Source organism: Diadema antillarum, unplaced genomic scaffold, assembly GCF_040938485.1.
Source record: "Diadema antillarum isolate AM-2024a unplaced genomic scaffold, OU_Dant_1.0 scf00000026, whole genome shotgun sequence".
In the NCBI taxonomy this organism is placed as follows: domain Eukaryota; kingdom Metazoa; phylum Echinodermata; class Echinoidea; order Diadematoida; family Diadematidae; genus Diadema; species Diadema antillarum.
Genome location: NW_027270915.1, coordinates 873764 through 895040, shown reverse-complemented (window position 1 = coordinate 895040; position 21277 = coordinate 873764). Strand labels below are relative to the sequence as shown.

At 38.5% G+C, this 21277-nt stretch overlaps 1 protein-coding gene across 1 annotated transcript; it reads left to right on the top strand.

Moving 5' to 3' along the window:
- Positions 1 to 1386: 1386 nt before the first annotated feature.
- On the top strand, positions 1387 to 20714 carry LOC139734680 (epoxide hydrolase 1-like). The gene is made up of 7 exons (XM_071645467.1): positions 1387 to 1804; positions 3691 to 3859; positions 8290 to 8404; positions 10944 to 11073; positions 13168 to 13373; positions 17529 to 17760; positions 19965 to 20714. The coding sequence occupies exons 1-7, from the start codon at positions 1476 to 1478 to the stop codon at positions 20164 to 20166; spliced, it is 1383 nt and encodes a 460-aa protein (XP_071501568.1). The 5' UTR covers positions 1387 to 1475; the 3' UTR covers positions 20167 to 20714.
- Positions 20715 to 21277: the final 563 nt, after the last annotated feature.

Below are 21277 nucleotides of genomic sequence, written 5' to 3'. Positions count from 1 at the left end.
TCGACAACCCTGCCACCATACAACTATTAAATAAACCACGGTTATACCACCAAGGTCCAAGGAGCGCCCCGCATCCTGCCCCGGCCCGGAGTTTAACTATAGCGCCTATGACATTGATTAACCCACAACCAAACCTGCCAAATTATAGGAGTTCTTCTTCTTCTTCTTCTTCCATTACGATTAAAGTACATCCCTCCCTCTTACTTGTAGAGTATTGTCGTATGAGTGCAGTGAGGTGCGCACTCTGCGCAGTCACAAGAACATGTGTGGTGCAGAATACAGTGTGAGCACACACAAATTAAGACAAAAAAGAGGAGGGCAAAATAAAAGTGCAAGTAAAAACCAAATAATAAAATATCTTGCTGTTTTAACGGAGGGTGACTGACGAGAGGCGGTGCTTGAACTGTATAGCTGTACCCACATAAGACCTCAATGCCACAATGGACATGGGGCTCGGTTGGGAGAGCATTCCATAGACAGACCACACTGGTATGCTAGGATTCTGCAATGGTGCTGACTGATTTGTAGATGGTGACCTCTTTTTCCTCCTGAAGCTGGGAATATGTAGGGTGGGGCTGCGGGGAGAGCCACAACGCCATTCATGATTCTATATAGAGTCTAGCATGATTACATTGTTGTGGGCACGGCGTTCATTGAGTGACTGCCACTGTTAACATAGACAGAAAGATCCGTCTGTCCGGAGGACTCTTTTTATATTTTGCCATTAACGCTGTCCTCCGTAGACATGAGGGGATCCGTGAAGCCAGACGCAGTCTCCGCGGAACATTCCCCGACGGACAGATACAGACCGATCTTTCGGTCAACTGTTAACAGTGCCAGTGGTTAATAAGTTATAGCATGCCCAGTTCTAGTTGCCTAAAAGCTTACTTACCTCACTTGATTCTTCTTCTTCTTCTTCTTCTTCTTCTTCTTCTTGCAGTAGAGCGAAAGACAGCGGCAGTATTTAAATGTCTTGTGAAAGACTCGAGAGTGGTGGGGTTCGCAGATGATGAGGCTACTGCGATCTACACAGAAGCTAATGCTAACGCAGTTTTACACTGCTTTATTTACGTAGAATTCGAACTTGCTTTTGCTTGTGTCGTCTTGATCGTGCAGCAGCTGCAGCCCAGCCCAGCTAGCCAGATACGGCCTCGGCACTTCGCACTTGCTGCTCGCTCCGATTCCTGAAGGTCACGGCGTTGGCTGCATGCCATGTGTAGCATGCACGACGACTGAATGAAACACACACACAATGCAAGCTGACAAATCAGGCGCGTTTGCTGCCATCACCCGCCTCACCACACCGCATCGCAGTGCAAGTGCGCTTCTATCCTATGGTGCACACTCATAGCACTGTGTGCAGCATGCATGTGGTATTTGTTTGTTAGTACCGCCCACCTTTTCAAACACCCTGCTGTATATCGCTTCAACATTGTCAAATACTTCGTTCCACATATCCAGGAGTTTCTCAAAACATGGGTTGGAAAACACCTTTCGTTATTCTAGTCCTGGCTATCGCTTGTGGCTATTTTATTTCACGTTTGCTCTCTCCCAGCCTGCTCACTGAACCCCCCGATGCTGGTAGCGGGTGGTGGGGTCGTGGTCTGCCCGAAGTGGCGGGGAAGGAACAAGACACGTCCGTTCGCCCGTTTCGCGTCAACGTGTCTGACAAAGTGTTGGCAGATCTCAAGGAGAGATTGAAAAAAACACGATTTGTCGATCGGCTTGAGGACTCGGCCTTCCATTATGGCTTCAACTCAGACTTCATGAAGCAGGTTCAGAGATACTGGCTCGAGAAATACAGGTAAAACTGGTAGAGTGTCTGATAACTTATTAATTAAAGACAAAAAAAGTCGTGAGTGTTTTAAATTTATTAACAAGACTCTTAAAAGATTGACACAAATCCTCAGCTCAGTCCTCAGTTCACTGTAAAGTTACTGCATACAGTAAATTACAGACATTATATACTGGTAACCCAGGCCTCTATGTACCATTTTATTTCCTGTCCATGACTATGTGTGTTAAATTTGTGTACACAGAAGACACAAATATGCAATGATAGTTCATACATTATACGTAAGAGTTCACAATATCTGCAACAGTCAGTGTACGCACAGACATAGCATAATGATCATTGTGGTCTATCTGTTGGTATGTAGAACCTCCACGCTTACTGATTCATGCATGCTCACAGTCATAGATCAATGATTATAATTTTCTTCTAAGTCCTAGAGGACTTCTTTGCAAATTCCTGTCTATTAAATTTCCATAAAACTAGCAGTGCAGTAACTGTTCTGCATCTTTGCAAAGCTAAGCCACTGCAAACTAACTGTGCATAATATAGAATTAAGAAAAGGACGCTTAACCTTGTAAGTCAATACTAACTGAACAAAGTTCAAGTGCAATCACAGTCCATACAAAGCAAGGAGCACAGCTACGATGGAACTCTGTGTAGTCTGTGCAAAAGGCCCTGGTCTGAGTAATCAAGTTTATTGAGCACTGTGCATCCCCCCCCCCCCCCCCCCATCTCCTTAAAGCTTACCTCCATATGTAGTACACTAGTCAATGACTAAGCATTTTGGAGTTCCAAGACATCCAACTCAATTCAATTCAAATCAATTCCGTTCAAAATGGTTCATTGTGCAAATATGAAATAGCAATCCACCAGCTGGAAGGCTGATTCAGTTGCTTTACATCAGATTCATAAATGAAATCAAAATAACATTGAGAATATGTGACCCGCTACAACAAAAGGATCCTAAAGTCGCTGACGGCTGAGCCGAGAAAATCGAGTTTTAAGTTGCATCATCACAACTGGTCATAACAATCAGATTTCTGTTTTTGGCTGTATTTTGTAGTCTAATGTTTTGTCTATCACCTGCCAAAAATTTGAAGCTAAATGATCAACGGAAAGGCAAGAAATCAGTGTTTTTCTCGGCCATGATTTTCTGACTTTAAACTTAACAGAAACGTGTTCGAAGATTTGGATTTAACGCCGCAACTAGACTCCGCCCATAGCGACGAGGGAGTGATCATATTGGTCAGTGCGTGGGATCGTGATTACTGATTGGCCGTGCGTAAACCACTGGCGCTAAGCTTGAGTGATGTACATCACGGAGGTCGCTAGGAGCATGCCTTCTATTGTCAAACAGTGAAACTGTCTCGCCTCCCCTTCGTAGGAGCGAAAACTTTGAAGGCGTTTTTCTCGAAACTCTGATTTCCTCAACAACTTGACATGCACTGTCTAATAAAATAATCGATATCTCCGCAACCGAGTGCTTTTATGAGTTGTGCTATACATGAAATTAAAGAAGAAGAGTAAGGGAATAATGTCATGCCCTTTTTAGAAAATTGTCTTTCCCCGACTTTCGGATCCTTCTGTTGTAGCGGGTCACATATAAACCTGTAGGATGAAATAATACATACTAGACCTGAGCATCAATAGTGGGACATCTGAGACTAATATGACCATTTCTTTAGACAGAAATATACTACACAGTATAACCCCCTATTGTGAAGATACTATACCGGCCCCCAAGGAACCAAGTTGTAGAGTGTTTGGGACTAATTTTTCAAGATTCTAAAGAAAGTGGAAAATATATAAAAGCTCTACATCTATCTTTCAAATGCTATTCACTCTTCTATTTTTCTTTTCTTTTCTTTTTTGTCATTCCTTACTTTATGTCATAGCTGGCGGGATGCTGAGAAAACGCTAAATCAGTATGATCAGTTCTTGACCAACATAGAGGGCATTGATGTACACTTCCTCCATGTGAAGCCTAAACTAAAGCCTGGACAGAAGTCTAAGCCCCTCATCATTGTCCATGGCTGGCCTGGATCGGTCTTCGAATTCTACAAGGTATCCATATAATGGTTGAAAGCCCTTTAGCATGCAGATATTTTTGCAAGATTTCCTCGTGAGACAGTAACCCAAATTGAGGAGAAAAAAAGATGGTATTTACAGGTATATACCCGTATCTAAATACTTCACCAATTTACTCTATCAAATTTCACAGTTCATAATTGTTTTTTTTTTCATGCATTAGGTTTCCTTCTTAACTTTTCACTGATGAACTTATCAGATATCTCTATGTTTATACAGCAGCAACATAACATCCAGATGTAGACTTTCCCTTTCAGGGTTTGTTTGTTTGTTTGTTTTTTTTTGTTTTTTTTTTGGGGGGGGGTTGCTTAGTTTTGTTTTTGTTTTCCTCGGGGGAAGGGGGGTGGAGATGACTGGAGAAAAGGGGAAAGCCGAGGTCAAAGTTACCTTCCTTGGGAGGAGGGGACAGGAAGGATCTGTGCATGGAACCTTTGGAAATTCATGGGTTTTGTGATCTGTTCTCTTTCTTTATATTTTTGTTTTGTTTTGTGTGCTTTGTTAATTTGTTTGTTTGTTTTTCTTTTTTTAGCAAAAAAAAAAAAGGTGGGAGGGGGGCTGCAGCCTTCTCCCCTGCCTGTTCCATGGCCCCTGTCTTTAAATCTTCTGAGTTAGAGCGAGAACAGGGATGATATGTACCAAACAAAGAAGCAAGACAGTGCACTTTATGACCTTTACCAGGTCTTTACAAGGTCTCATTCAAAAGAAAAAAACGGAATTGATGTTGTTCAGGTCCAACATAAGTGCAGATAAAACATTTAGTCTAGACAGACACTGATATCCCACTAATGTTTGCACAAACACTATTACCTCGAGTCTAAGGCAGCAATAAGTACAGTCATGTACCCGCAGTTCTACTACAAACTGTTATCATTAGGGGTGTAATCCATCAACACAAGAAGTGCATTCATGAGTTAGTCATTTCATAAAAGTTAATTGCTTAACCAGCAGTTGCTTATCTTGTGCATTTTTTTTTTTTTTGGGGGGGGGGGGGGGTGGGACACATTATTTCCCATGTAAACCTAGAGCATGATTGCTCCAGCTACAAGGTTATTATGTACGGTACATGAAATGGAGTGACAAGCAAACTCAAAAGCAAAAGATAGCTGATACCGATAATATTTTCATAATCATTGATAGACCAGTCCCCAGCTCCACACTACCATGTTACATTGGCAGTTGGGCAGGGTTTGTTTGATAGTTTGTTTGTTTGTTTGTTTGTATGTTTGCTTTTGTGTGTTTGTTTTTTGTGTGTGCTTGTTTCTTTATTGTCTTTTTTTTTTGTTTGCTTTTTCTGTCATTTCTGTTCACAAATCATGAGTAAATAAGTTGTATAAAATGTGAAAACAGATATTGCACTGTATATGTAATTATAATACTTAGAACAGTACACATGGAACTTATTTTCAGGCCATTATCTTCATTAGAATGTGACACCATAGTGGCAAGTACACAAAGTGAACAAGGTACTAGTACTGTATAGCACATTATGAGATATCATGTACTTCTGAGTCCTAGAAAGAGACTACCAGAGACTCCAACCTCAAGCACCTTCTGATCGGGAGATTCTCCCATTTGAAACCCCTAGCAAATGGGAGACTCCAACTTTTTTTTTTCCCCTCACTGGGATATTTATTATTATCTTTCATCTGTACATGTATTACAACATATTTAAAATAACATCATACTTTTTTCGAATTCAATACAATATACATCAAGAAAAAAGGTGTCTAAAGAGACACCATTTTTTCTGAAACACTCGCAACTTATGATTATTTCTTGCGATAAATTTCTCTTTATCAGAATATTCCCTTATACTATATTTACATAAATCAAAACGAGGTATTATTTTTCTAATTTTACAAACATGAATTTCATATCTCACAAGCATGGTAATACAATTCAATACCAAATTGTTAATACCCCCAAAACCAAATAATTTATTTTCCATCGTAAATGTTATTTCAAACCCCGTGTTAACATTAATCCATTCTCTTACTTCAATCCACAATCTATCAACATATTGACACTCACTCAAAAAATGTATTAAAGTCTCAACATACACATTACAAAATGAACAGTCATTTCTTTCAACCAATCCAATTCTATTCAACATGTAAATTCTATTAACTATTTTAAACTGAAACTATCGTAAATTAACATCTTCTGTGCTCTCAAATAACAATCCCCCAATCCATGATATTTTGAATGCTGTAGCCTGTGTGTAAATATTTATCATTTTCACTCCACCTTGTGCATATGTCTGAGACATTTGAATTCTGTTTATTTTATCCGGCTTCCTTTCCCATATAAAAGTATAAAACATATCATTTATCTAATTCAAAAATTACCTTTAGGACTTGGCAAAGCAAAAACAAATAATTCAATTTTGATAACAACAGTGACTTAATAACTACAATTCTACCAAGCACTGTTAAAGAGCGTTTACGCCAAGAGTTCATTTGTTTCCTAATCACTTCCATTTTTTCATCATAATTATATAGAGCAGTTCTTTCTAAATCAACAAAAAAATGTATACCCAGATACTTAAAACCTCCTTCATACACCCAATGAAGAATCCTTTCAGGCAACATTCTGTCTTCTTTATTCTTACATTTTCCTATCCATATTACTTTTGTTTTATTTTCATTGATTTTTAAACCAGATATATTTGCAAATCTATCAACAATATTCATTGCTATAAATAAATCCTTCTCTGTACCATTTAATGTCAACAGTGTATCATCCGCATATTCTATGAAACATATTCTCTATTTTTATCCCTTCAAATGAATTAGGTCCAGAAATCATCAAATTTAATATTTCACTGCACAACAAAAATATATATGGAGAAAGAGGGTCGCCTTGCCTGCAACCTCTTTCTATCATAAATCTCTCAGTAAAGAAAAACATTAATCTGAGCAGACGAAAAAGCATCAGCATATAAAATATTTATCCAAGAAATTATTGAAGGACCGAAATTGAAAAATGATGTCACATTTGTTATAAAGTCATGAGAGATCAAATCGAAAGCAAATCAATCAATAATAATAATGCTGGAATATCTTTGACATCTGTATATAAAATCAAATCATATAAACGGCGAATGTTCTCTCCAATAAATCTACCTGATAAAAACCCTTTCTGATTTTCACTTATCACAAAAGACAAAACCTTCTTAATTCGATTCGCAATACATCCCAATGCTAATTTATAAACTACATTCAACACAGAAATTGGTCGCCAATTTTTCAAATTATACTTATCTTTATCTTCTTTAGGAATCAAAGTTAAGACATCCAATTTTTGAGAAAAAGACATATTTTCCTCTGTATGTGCATAATTCAACGATCTCAACACTAAAAACCTCAAATCTTCCCAAAATACTCTAAAAAATTCTACAGTAAATCCATCCATTCCAGGTGACTTATTATTTTTAATATTTTTCAACATTTGATCCAATTCCTCTATTTGCAAAGGGCCTTCTAAAGACAATCTAAGTGTTTCGTTTAACCTTGGAATATCTTGACCTTCTAAAATTTCTTGTAAATCCGTATCTTCAACATTTTGCTTCTTATATGATAAACTATAAAAATTTGCTACTTCCTCTAATATTTCCTGTTGCTGATTTAATATCTTTCCATTTTCATCCACCAATTGTAAAATTTGCTTATCTATAAGATTACCCTTTTCCAAATTCAAAAAATATGTTGAAGGCTTTTCACCGAATTCCATCCATTTAATTTTCGATGTAGAACAGAATATGCTATTCACTTTTTCCTGTCTAATTTTATCCAAACATTCTCTCTTTTCTTTTAATTCCTCTAACTTGACTCCAACTTGATGTGCGCTTCATACACATCACGAGCGTGAAGTCCCTTGCGATCTAAGGTTTTAGATGCTCTCTCGTGCTATCTAAGGCTTATTTTTCAACGTACAAATGTGTATAATGAAATTAAGTAAGAAATCATTTCAAGCAGGAGAAATTAAATCTCAAGTGGGAGAACTGGAGATTCTGCAAAAATGGGCTTTCGGCGGGAGATCTCCCGTTGAAAGCGGGAGAGTTGGAGTCTCTGGACTACAATTAGAGACCCACTCTGCGCACATGCAGTCATATAACTTTACTAGGCACATATGTTAGGAGGTAACTTAACATTGCCTGTCACAGTCAAATTATGCACTTTTTGTCACATTTTTTTTCAGGGAACCAGTGGATCTTGAACCTTAAAGTAGCGGGATTTTCTGCAATCTTCCTGTATCATAAAACCAAGAGGCTGCTGCAGATATGATGTTAATTTTAGAGAGACCTGTGTCAAGTAAAATGAGTAGCTAGATTACATGTTTGATTTGACTTGATTTCATGCTTCACATTGAATTGCAAACATGGAATGAATGGTTGTATTTTTCAGATGCTACCAATGCTGACGGACCCCCTTAGCCATGGTGGGACGGCTGATGACATCTTTGAGGTTATCTGCCCAAGTATCCCAGGATATGGCTTCTCAGAAGCCCCCCACAAACAAGGTGTGGTCTGTTGCTCAGGGATACCAACTTCTGTCCAATCAGATTCAAGCTAATCTCCCCGTCTGACCAAACAAGTGGAGTCAAAAGTGGCCTGAGCTTTCGATCGTAGCAGAATCTTTGTCAGAGGCAAAATGGCAAACGAGCAGGGAAAGCAATCACATATCGCTGGTGGGGCGACAAGACCTCGTATCTACAAAATGTCAAATGTTCAGGAGAGCAAAAAAACATGGTAGCCAAAGCACTGTATCCAATGGGATAGACATTCCTTTGACATGCCGTGGTGGCTTCATGTTTGGGGTAAGACATCTAGGATTTGGACAGGACATCACTTAACTAATTATCTGACCATTAATCTAAAAAAGTCATTTTCACCAAAATTGCAGATACAAGGTCTTGTCACCCCAGCGACGATATATAAGGACTTCACATAACAAGAACAGACAAGGACAGGCTGGGTACACAGAACAAACAAAACAAAGGAGAGGGTGGGAGGTCATGGGCAAGGAACCCAACAGGTAAAGGGAGGGGGTTTAGAGCTGGAGGGTGGACAGACAAAAGGCAGAGGAGGGTCAGTAATGAATATGAGGATCAAGGGGGTCAACCAATGAAGGAAAAGGATGAATAGGGAGGCAACATCAAAGAAGATAATGAACACCAGAGGGGTAAAGAAAGGGAAAGAGTGAAACAGCAACAGTAAGGGGAAGGGGGGGGGGGGGGGGGGGGGGGGGGGGTGGGGCTAAGCAAACATCTTCTTTGACATTGCCTCCCTATTCATCCTTTTCCTTCATTGGTTGCCCCCTTGATCCTCATATTCATTACTGACCCTCCTCTGCCTTGTGCCTTTACTCCATTGGCTTGCTTTTAGTGGATAAGCAGTCTTCAGCAGCCTTTTTTGCTACACTTTGACCAAACAAGTAATATATCATGCAATTTGTCTTTTCACGTGCAATATAGTTTCTTCAAGGACGCATGTAGTACCTCCTTAGTTTCCACAAAGATGCCTTAACCCTATAAAGCCCAAGGGGGGGGCACATTGTGCCCCCCCTACCAGATTTTCGTTTGCCACTCCTTCGTCCTTAATTCGATTTCAACCAAATTTGGTGACTTTTCCTAAAATCTTATTGCGAACATTTTGATATATAATTTAACTATATTTTGTGTTGCTGGTTGCCATGGCAACCATAAACTGACAACCATGTCAGTCAGATTATGCATCTTTTTTCTGTTCCCATTTCATTTAACAGCATTACAGTGTATGAAATGGGTATTTCTTGGCTGAAATTTGTTGAAGAAGCAAAATTTGAAGTAATTATGGTCCTGGAAAGTTTTTCTTATTATTTCCTTTGTTTTTATGTGACAAAGGCATAAAACAATAGATATAATAGAGATAATTGAAAACAATAATATTTTCTACAGATTGCTCTTATATTTTGAGTTATTTTGATTCCTTCAGCCAAGTTATGCCTCTAATATCATTAGTTTATCATATTATCAATTTGCAATCTCAAAATTCCACTATTATGCAAATATGAAATATCATAACTATACATGTTCCCATCCCAAACATTTCATCTCGGGTCTCATAATGTATCACTATGTTGATATGAAGAGCGCCCCCATGTGGTGACCTTGAGAAATTTCAAACATAACAAATAATAAAATTCGACTTGCTTATCATTTGTGGCAAATATGAAAATGATTGGTCTATAATAAGACATATATAATGGGGATAAAGAAATTATACCGAAAAGTCATGTTTTTAGCATATTTCCTATGTATTTCTTTATATTTTTGTAAATAGCGCCCTCCATGGGTGACCTTGTGAAAATTCAAATGTACGGTCATGTAGAGTATGAGTTACTCTACCCACGTGCCAAATATGACAATGATACATCAAATAATAAAAAAGTTATATAGAGGGGGCACAATGTGCCCCCCCTTGGGCCTGCGAGGGGTCAAAATAGCTTGGGCTTAATAGGGTTAAATATGTGTTCAAAATGGGAATATGGACATTGAAATGTTATCCTTTTTAAATATGTATTAGAGGCATGATAATTAAATTCCGCATGCTTCAAGTTCTTTTCTCTACCCTACATTGAAATCAATAAGCTGTATAACACCAAATTAATCAGTGTTTTTATAGTAACTATGTTAAAAAAAAAAAAATCATGGACATGCATACTCAGGCAGGATTTGAACTTACAATCTTTTGATCAAATGTCTGGTGTGTTATCCTTGTTAAGATTCAAAGTCCTATTTCTTTGTATGCAGGAAAACATGGATCATATTTATTTTATTTATTTATATGTTTGTTTTGTTTCAGTAGGGTAGCTCTGTCAGTGGCTAAACACTGTTATTCTCAGAGGCCCTACGTATACTATAACATACATCACGAAATACATACATTGTAGACACATTAAAAGAAAAATAACATAATATACAATTAAACAATCATATAGGTATTTCATCTGTGTCCCCATAAATAAAAGGAGTAATGCAGTGCTGATTTGATCCTCTCATTCTCCTCAAATTAACCCAGGTTTCTCTGCATCGGAAGCGGGCAGGGTCTTCCACAAACTGATGGGCCGTCTTGGGTTTAAGAAGTACTACGTCCAAGGGGGAGACTGGGGAGCTCTTATCACACGAAATATGGCCATCATGTTCCCCGAGTAGGTATCCTCAATGCTCGACAAGCAACTGATGCAGTGGAATTCAACCTTGTTATAGAGGATTCTTCATATTTCTTTGTTTTTGTAACCTGCCACTAAGCCAAAGATGATTCAGCCCACATGCTTTTACAATTCTGCTTGCTCAAAACAGGAAAGTACTAGCCCCACAAAAAAGGGAAAATGTATCAAATGAATAAAGAAGATTCTGATTTACACTGTACATATCGATGTCAAAATTTTGCTTCCCCTATTGGGGAATTAACTTTTGACATTTTTGTATAATTTGTTCATTTTTTCTGATGTACAATTCTATTTGTCCTGAGCAAGTGGGCAATTTGTTCATCGAACCCATACTTAGCCCATGTGCTTTACAGCTTTTATACTCTTTACACCTTTATGCTATTATGCAAATTTGCAACTTATGCTTATTATGATATTTATTGAAAGACACTTGCATCATTTCAAAATGGAAACTGTTGAAGTCATAGAAAGAAACATTTTTTGAGAGTGGAACTTTGAAAAGTCCACAGCCCCTGACAAGCATCAATTCTCGTATTTGTTGTAGAGTGTATTCGGCAATTTGCCTAATCAATTTTTGAGATGTTTATGGTCGATTTACATTTGAAATACACATGGAATATGGGACCATAAAACAAACACACAAACCAAAGGCAGAATAAGTTTTATTATTTTACAAATGTTTAGATGCATGATCATCTCACTTGAAGTCTTTAATGTCAGTTATTGTCCCCGCCGAACGAGTTCGAGCAGGGGACTATGAAACGGGCTCCGTACGTGTGTGTGTCTGTGTGTCCGTGTGTCCGTGTGTCCGTCTGTCCGTCTGTCCGTCTGTCCGTCTGTCCGTGCGTCCGTGTGTGATCAAAATGTTCAAAATGCTACTCCTTCGCCATTTCTAACCCGATTTTGATTCTGTTTGCTTTATATGATAGCACTACATGGGAGCTTTGAAACTGCTATACAGAATTTCAGTTGTGACCTTTGACCTTGACCTTTGACCTATATTGTACATTTTGCTTCAAAATGCTACTCCTTCGCCATTTCTAACCCAATTTTGATTCCGTTTGCTTTATATGATGGCACTAGGTGAGGGCTTCAAAACTTCTACACAGAATTTTGACCTTTGACTTCTTTGACCTTTGACCTTGATTTTTGACCTATATTGTACATTGCCTACAAAATGCTACTCCTTCGCCATTTCTAACCCGATTTCGATTCCGTTTGCTTTATGTGATGGCACTAGGTGAGGGCTTCAAAACTTCTACACAGAATTTTGACCTTTGACTTCTTTGACCTTTGACCTTGATTTTTGACCTATATTTTACATTTTGCTACAAAATGCTACTCCTTCGCCATTTCTAACCCGATTTCGATTCCGTTTGCTTTATGTGATGGCACTAGGTGAGGGCTTCAAAACTTCTACACAGAATTTTGACCTTTGACTTCTTTGACCTTTGACCTTGATTTTTGACCTATATTTTACATTTTGCTACAAAATGCTACTCCTTCGCCATTTGTTACCCGATTTCAATTCCGTTTGCTTTAAGTGATGGCACTAAGTGAGGGCTTCAAAATTTCTACACAGAATTTTGACCTTTGACTTCTTTGACCTTTGACCTTGATTTTTGACCTGTATTGTACATTTTGCTACCAAATGCTACTCCTTCGCCATTTCTAACCCGATTTCAATTCCGTTTGCTTTATGTGATGGCACTAGGTGAGGGCTTCAAAACTTCTACACAGAATTTTGACCTTTGACTTCTTTGACCTTTGACCTTGATTTTTTTTAACCTATATTGTACATTGGCTACAAAATGCTACTCCGTCGCCATTTCTAACCCGATTTCGATTCCGTTTGCTTTATGTGATGGCACTAGGTGAGGGCTTCAAAACTTCTACATAGAATTTTGACCCTTGACTTCTTTGACCTTTGACCTTGATCTTTTTACCTATATTGTACATTTTGCTACTAAATGCTACTTCCGGCGGGGACATATTTTACGCACCGCGTAATTTCTACTTTTCCTTGTTCCGTTTGCTTCAATCCTTTTTTTTTTTCTTCCTTTGCATTGTCAGCCATGTTAAAGGTATCCACAACAATGTTGCGACCCTGTCAAACTTTAAGGGGCTCTTATATCCCATCGTCGCTGGATTCTGGCCATCTCTGCTAATGCCAAAGAAAGAGGACCAAGACCGATTTCTTCCATTCAGCAGACAATTCTTCTTCATCCTCCAGGAGAGCGGATACTTTCACCTCCAGGCAACCAAGCCGGACACTGTAGGTCAGTATGATAGACCCTGCATTGCAAAACCGTAATAAATAAACGTCGTCAGACATTGATTTTCAGATGTTGGCAAATTGTGAAAGAGCAGACACTAAGCTTTGTTATTTGTAAGATTTGTAAGATTTTATATTACTTAATGAATGCTATTTAGATGTTAATGCAATTAGCATAATCCTGCCCAGAGTTATTGGAGTCAGAGTTGAAGTGTTCAGGGTTTCCCCATGCTCCTAATCAGTAAATACATGATAGCCTATGTCAGACAATAAAAAGAAGGTTCCAGAAAAAGTTTTAAAAGGATAATTTCCCATTTGTTGAGTTATCCCAAATCTATGAGTAATTAAAAAGTACTGTTATTTCAGTAAATTGAATGAACTATAAATTTCCAAGGTTTACCCATTTCACTTATATTTTAGTCTTTATGTAAATTCACATAAAATCATCACTTAATGTTGGTTTTTGTGATGCGCAGTAACATTTCCAAAAAATGATAATTGGACGTCTATTAATTGATTTTACTGTATTACCTCACATTTGCATACTTTGTTGATTTGTTTTCAGTTGAAAAATCAACTACATTTTAAATTGAAATTGAAATAAGATTTTCTGTCACCTCAATCTCTGACTGAGATCTCGATCTGTGAAATGAAATATGCTGTCTTACTGAGACTCTATAAAAATACATTGTGTCCTGGTTATGATGAGGCTATATAGGTACCTTGTATAACAAAACCCTCTTATAATAAGGTGGTTTTACAGGTGCCACCTTTTTGTATTTCCATGCTTGCTTGTATACCCAGATGTAGAGAGTAACCTGATATATGTAATTGTCTCGGTGTTTAGACTATTACAATTAGCAGATTTAATTGCAAACTATTTTATACGAAACATGACCCTGAGCTTGTAAGTAGTGGTCATACAAATGTTGCAGTGAAATAGAAATGTTGTAAAGGTTTGGTATCATTAAAGCCCGCAGCACACTACACGATTTTGCCCCGATTCACCGGTCTTAAGACCTTAAAGGGACACGGTCCTCACAAAATTTAAAAAATATGTTGTTGTTGGTACCTCCAATGAACTACTTTCACCAAAAACAAACTTTAAAATCACCAAATAAGCTCGTACATTTTGGTTGAAAAAGTGTGACTCTGCATGGTGAATATGCTAATGAGCAAGTCTTGGCGGAGAGTCATACGTCGTCGATGCACAACTCTTCCCAGCCGTGTTCTGCTCGTTATCCGTACGCTCCCTAGTTTACCCGGATGCATGAAGACGTCGGTGGCTACTCCGACTCGTATTTGACATTGTTTCTACGTTGTGTGTGTGTGTGTGTGTGTGTGTTTGTGTGTGTGTATGTATTGTGTATTATATTCGCACGTGTGGACGGTACAACTAGATGATAGATCTACGGTAGATACGCGTACGCACCCCGTACGCGGTTTGCCCTTCGCACTTTTCCAGTCTCAATGTACTAAGCGCAGCTGCAGCCCTACCTGTCGCCGCTCATGCATGTTCTATAGTACGTACAGAGTGTACATATTTGTAGGTAGAAACTATTCTACACAGGTCTGCTAGCGCTAGTACACTACAGGGGCGACCGCATTCAGCGTCGTCTGGTCAGGCTATCTTACATCAGTAGTTTTGCTCGAATCGTGCAGAAAATTTCCCAGGAAAATCCTTTTTTCCATCCCAGACCAACAAAAGTATCGTGAAAGGTGAGCTGTATGGCTGGGAAATATCGGTACAACGATGCCGAACATAAGAAACTTAGGGCCTACAAAATCTCGAAATCGTGTTGTGACCTACCTGTGCGTGGACAATTTGTGAAGCGATGTTTTTACGTGGACCGGCAGGCTGTGGCCCTCGGTTATAAACCGAGAAAACTCCTGAAACCAGATGTAATCCTGACCATTTGCTCACATGAGTTATAAAACAGAAACACCTCGAGCATCGACTTCGAAAAGAACCGAGGGAAAAAAGCGTAGAGTGGTAAGGAAAGTGGCTAGCTATGTTTAATTTACCGTGGGCCTGCAGCCGGGGTTGGACTGCAGTACAGTGCCACTGAGCTAGCTGCTGCCAGTGCTGACTGGACATGCACGGCAAAGTGGAGCGAAATCATATCCCTACGACCCCCTGTGTTTACCCTTCCCGGCTCATGTCATATTTTTTTTTTTTGAGGAAAGGCGATTATCTGACTACTTACAGAAATATTGAGATACAAACAATATTTTCTTTGAAGAATTCGACTCTCTCATGCACAGGTTATCTTCGTTTTGAATGCCAAAATCGACTGGACGGAGTCAAGTGTACTGTGTATGTATACATGGTATGGTAAGGATTTGCGCGCGAGAGTGGTTTCTACGCTAAGAAGTATGCAACACGGACGGAAGCTAGAAAACGACCGTGCCTATTTGATGTCAAGTTCATGGTATATTTGGTTTAAAAATACATATAAATTTATATTTACAATATTAATTTTTCGTAAATTATATATATCTTAAAGCTTGAAATATTTTGTTTGAAATTATAAAACCACAAACTTTCACATTATATGATAAAATTGCAACTAATCATTTGAACACTTAAATTGGTTTTTAGAGGCATGGCTGTCAACTTGGTGAGTAGGGCATGCACTACGTAGCATCTTTTTGCCGGCTCTTTCACGATCGCTTGCAGGAATTATTTTTCAAAAATCGTGTACGGAGACAATTTTTGATGTCCAAGCGTATAAATTGGTGAAAGTTTATATTTTTTACTCTTCTTAATTATCAGTACAGTGAAAATCTCAGGACTGCTTCCCTTTAAGACTAGAAGTGTGACGTCACAGTCTTGCCATTTTCTAGTCGTACGACTGGGTCTAGCGCCAGTCTTAGAGATTTGACATGTTGAATTTCTATGACCGGTCATAGGCTTTCAGCCATTCACAATGCAGTAAAATGCAAGCGCACACAGTGCGCACTGCGTGCGCTTTACAGTCGTAAGCCTACTCGTAAGGTTCGGTCGTATAGTGTGCGGTGTCCAATGGTAATGGTAATGGTAATGGTTTATTAAAAAAAATTCATTTGCAACCATGAACATGGCTGAATTGCAGAATTTTGTACAGTGTAATATTTCATTTTATGGTAACATACATAATCATACAATCAGTCTACGATTAAAAGATAAAACTACACAATTATATACATACATATAGAAAGCCACCTGATAACCAAAATAGCAGAATTAATCAAATACACTTATACACACACATTGAGAAATATGCTAGGAAAATTATACATAATCTTCATATCACCATCATATACATACACAAACGTATAGACAAAAATATATCAAAAATACACAAATCATTACACTTCTCTGACAACTTTCAAATTTTGTTTACATCTTGTTTACATCAAATACATGTGCTGAAAAAAAAAATTAGGCCGGCAGTGATAACATATAAGAGATGTCAAACACTCGTGTATGGAAACGGAGATATATATATATATATATATATAAACACACAAATCATTATACTTCTGCAACAACTTTTATATTTTGTTTATACATGTGCTGAGAAATAATTTAAGGGGGCAGTGATAACAAGAGATATCAAACACTTGTGTATGGAGACGGAGAGAGAGAAACACAGAAGGGGTACTTGTAAAAAGGAGATAGCAAGAAAGATAGAAAGAGACAGAAGAGAATACTAGGGAAGAGATATGCAAAAAAACCGTACGACTGGTCTTAAGACCCAGTTTGGCTTAAGACTTTAAGACCAGTCTGATCGTGTAGTGTGCGGTGGCCTTAACTTGTTTCTTTACAGTATTTTCTTACAGTGAATATCCCATGCAAGAAGGTGAAGTGTCCCCACCCCCCCCCCCCCCCCTCAAGCTTAGTTTGGAAGAATCAAAGGACAGAACCTTCCAGGAATATGGATGTTGAGAATCTTTTTTTTTTTCCAAAGACCCCAAAAGTTGCTAACCCTCCTGGTTTTGCAACCCCTGTTTGTTACAGAGTAGCGCAATGTCAAGAAGAATTAGAACTCATTTTTGTCGAGCTGATGATTTTTGTGTTTTGAGAACACAGTTAAACATAACATAAATTAACATTTTGGTATTTTAGAGAAATAACTTCCAAACTGAAATCATTTCATCATTTTGATGTTTATAGGGCAGGGCGTGAATGACTCTCCGGTCGGACTTGCTGCATACATCATGGAAAAGTTCTCAACTTGGACCAACAAAGAGTGGCGAGACCTGCCAGACGGCGGACTTACCAAGGTCTGGACGCTGGACGAGCTCTTGACCAACGTGATGATCTACTGGGTCAATGGGAACATAGCGTCCTCCATGCGGTTTTACAAGGAGGAAATGGGAGGATCCTCAAAGAAATTTGAATATAGGTGAGTGCTTCTTTTTTCTAAATGGTGGAATTAAATCACGTAATAGTGTGATAGCTTGTGGCCTATCACTTTGGGGTTTTGTTTAAGCTACATATCATCTTTACCGAACTCTTAAAGGGTGTGTACAGTTCTGGTTGAGGTGAGGATTTAGCTTTTAACATTTTGCGAGATATTCAGAAACCACTCTATGAGATGCCAAAGAGCATGCAATTCTGTGGGGTATCAAAAGTTTATTTGATGAAAATCGGTTTTTTAAATGGCTGAGATATCCAAAAACATGGTGAAACAAAGAGATCCTAATAAAACGCGTGGCCTGTCGCCTTTTATTATTATCACTTTTTTGGACATCTCAGCCATTTGAAAACCAATTTCCATCAAATAAATGTTGAATCCTTCTTAAAATTACATGCTCTTTGGTATTTCATGAGAGGTTTCTCATTATCTCACTTAGGAATGTTCAAAACATGAATGCCCACCTCAACCAGTACTGTACAGTCCCTTTAATGTATCCATGCGCTTAGTCTAATAGCTTAACTTGTCAAGCTTCCAAAGTGTTCAGTAATCCATCCAAACCTGACTTAGTTGTATAAATGTAGAAATCTCACACAGGTGTAGCAATGTACCTCAGTTCACCAGGAAATCTAAGCATGCGATACAATGGAGATTGGATAATGAGCCATATGCATCAGCAGTAGCAATTGCTTGCAAGCAATTGCTGCTAGCACAAGCACAAGCTTGTCAAGGAAAATATCAAGCTCAAGCCATCAATTGCTTAATCCATTTGCAATACCTTTTGCTTACCCTGTACAAGCAGTTACTTGCAATTTCAACAAAAGGGATGACCTGTGCAAACAAAAAATCAATGGTTGGTTTGATAGGATAAATGACACTCAAAATGCACGCACACAGACACACACATTCTGACTGATTCAATACTTCCCCAACCGCTGCCTATAGTAGACCTGGGGGTGTTTCATAAAGCTGTTATTAAAGTTACGAATGACAGGTGATCAGTTCTGATGTGCTATACTTATCAGAATTTCAATAATTCAGCACAAGAACTGATCACCAGTGGCTTTAAGAACAGCTTTATGAAAGACCCCCAGGATCTGCCAGGTCGCACATGGAGAGAGGTCTCATTGCTGTCACAGATGTCAGACATCATGCCAGGGAATAATTTTCCTGGTATCGCATCGCAATTTGCTATGCATTTTTACACCACTGCTACACAAACTATCTTTTGTGCAGCACTTTTCCTTCATAGAAATGTACAGGATACCATTTGAAATATTGTTCATCAGGTGAGATTGGTAATCAATTTTGAGTTGGAAAATTATTCCCTGCATGCCCATTTCTAATCGCATTTTGCATGCTAACCACTGAGAATTCCCATTGTTGAAACCTCCCTTGACACCTTCCTCTTCGCAAACAATATGGGGGTGCTATATATATTGAAACCGCTCAACGCAGAGTATTCCCTCACATACCCCATTTATACACAAAATTAGGTGCAGGAGTGCTCCTGAAGCACTTTGACTTTAATATGCCTGGTCAAGTTTGAGAAGCGCAGCCCACCAAGATTACTCTTATGGCAACCTTTGCGAGCATGGGAAATTCGAACATAAGCTGTATGTATGCTTCATATATTTAGAAAGTCTAATTTTTTGTGTATCAGGACTTCATGGAATACATGGAGATCATGGAGTACAGTAATGAACATGTACATGTGCACGTCCCATTCATGTCAAGGTTAGAGTTGATGAATTTATGTGTTGTTAAATTTGCAAATAGCACCCATCTCGTGAAATTCGCAATAACTAAAACCTCGCGAAACATACAGAGTATATATACATGTACAGTAAACAGTATGCACAACTTGTGCCCCATACCACTTCTGGGCACCATTTCATAAAAGATGTTATGATAGCAACTCTTGCTGAATCCGAATGGGAGCCTCCCGAAGCAATAGCCAATCAGGAAGCTGGATTCGTGTCATTACCATGACGATTGCCATTCCAGCAAGAGATGCTATCATCAACCTTTTATGAAATTGGGCCCTGGAGTGCTCTGAACAATGATTACCATTTATACAGAGTTTAGAGTGCTCCTTCGGGCCGATTGTCTGTATGTACAGAGTTCAGAAGAGCTCAGGAGTGCTCCAAAGAATAATCCATCCAACCAGCTGTCTTTCTATTCTTCTGTAGCTATGCGAACATGGTCCCCTATGCCTGCGCCGATTTCCCCCATGACCTCGGCCATGCACCTGAGTGGTCCCTGAGGGAGGCGAACCCCAACCTCGTCAGTTACACCATCATGCCCCGTGGGGGTCATTTTGCCGCCTTTGAAGAGCCACGCCTCCTAGCGGAGGACATCCGGCAATTCGTCAGCAAGGTCGAAGCACTTTAATCAGACAAATAACCGATATCTCACTTTGGGATCAGTCAGCCAAATAAATCATATCAGTATTTGTGATAACATTCCTGAATATATTTTTTCTATCAAAAATTTTTCAGATCATATCAAGGAGAAAATTAAAGGCATTAGTGTTGATGTATCAAAATTTGATAATAATAATAAAATTTGATAATAATAATTGACAGTGCTTATATAGTGCATAACACAAAGTGATAATGTCCCTATGCGCTCAAAAATGGAAAGATTATACCAAAACATACGCTTCCAATTACAGTGATGGTATCGAGTTTCATGTTTGCTTACACTGTGAACTACTGCATTTTCAAAGCAGACTTGAATCTATTCATATCAATGATTTAACTTTCAGGGGTAGAAAATTCTGTAAAGTAAGGGCATTGATAGCAAATGTTCACTCTTGTGTAAAATTTGGTTCTTCTGTTAGGAATAACAAATAAATCTTTGCTTTTGAAATAAGGTTCTTTTCTAGTGTGTAGATTTGAAGTAGCTATCTTAAAGGGGATGGCTAATACCTGATCAGTGGGAATGCTGGGGATAATTATTCCAATCCTTGCAGGATTCATTTAAGAGTACGTTATATATCTATTGTTTGATCGTTATCGATCGTTAACGGGCCGTTAACGATCGCCCCGTCACTGTACAGGCATGCTAACCTGGAAACATCAAACTGCATATTACTTGAATATGAGACCATTCTGAAGCAAATAATTTTCACACAACAATAGATATATAATGTACTCTTAAATGAATCCCACAAGGATTGGAACAATCATCCCCAACATTCCCACTGATTCCTTCTGATCAGTTACTAGCCATCCCCTTTAAATAATGTGGAGCAAACATAAAGAAACATTCAAATGTTAGTAACAATATCGTAAACTGAGTCTGATTTTTGACTGGAAGCCAATGTAAGCTTTTTAAACTGATGAAATTTGGTTACGAGGTAATAGAGTAAGACTTTGTCACACACAAGTGTATTTTTTATGCCTACATGAAGTGAATTAATGGGAACCCTTGATTGTACACACCAAATTACAATAAATTGTCCATAGGCTATCTTCAGTATATTTTCTGACCCTGCAAA

What these genes read in the sequence shown, in the direction of transcription:
- LOC139734680 (XM_071645467.1), top strand. Translation starts at nt 1,476, where the DNA reads ATGGGTTGGAAAACACCTTTCGTTATTCTAGTCCTGGCTATCGCTTGT. An exon ending in TACTGGCTCGAGAAATACAG is followed by an intron (nt 1,805 to 3,690) that starts GTAAAACTGGTA and finishes TTTATGTCATAG; the next exon opens with CTGGCGGGATGCTGAGAAAA. An exon ending in TCAAAGAAATTTGAATATAG is followed by an intron (nt 17,761 to 19,964) that starts GTGAGTGCTTCT and finishes ATTCTTCTGTAG; the next exon opens with CTATGCGAACATGGTCCCCT.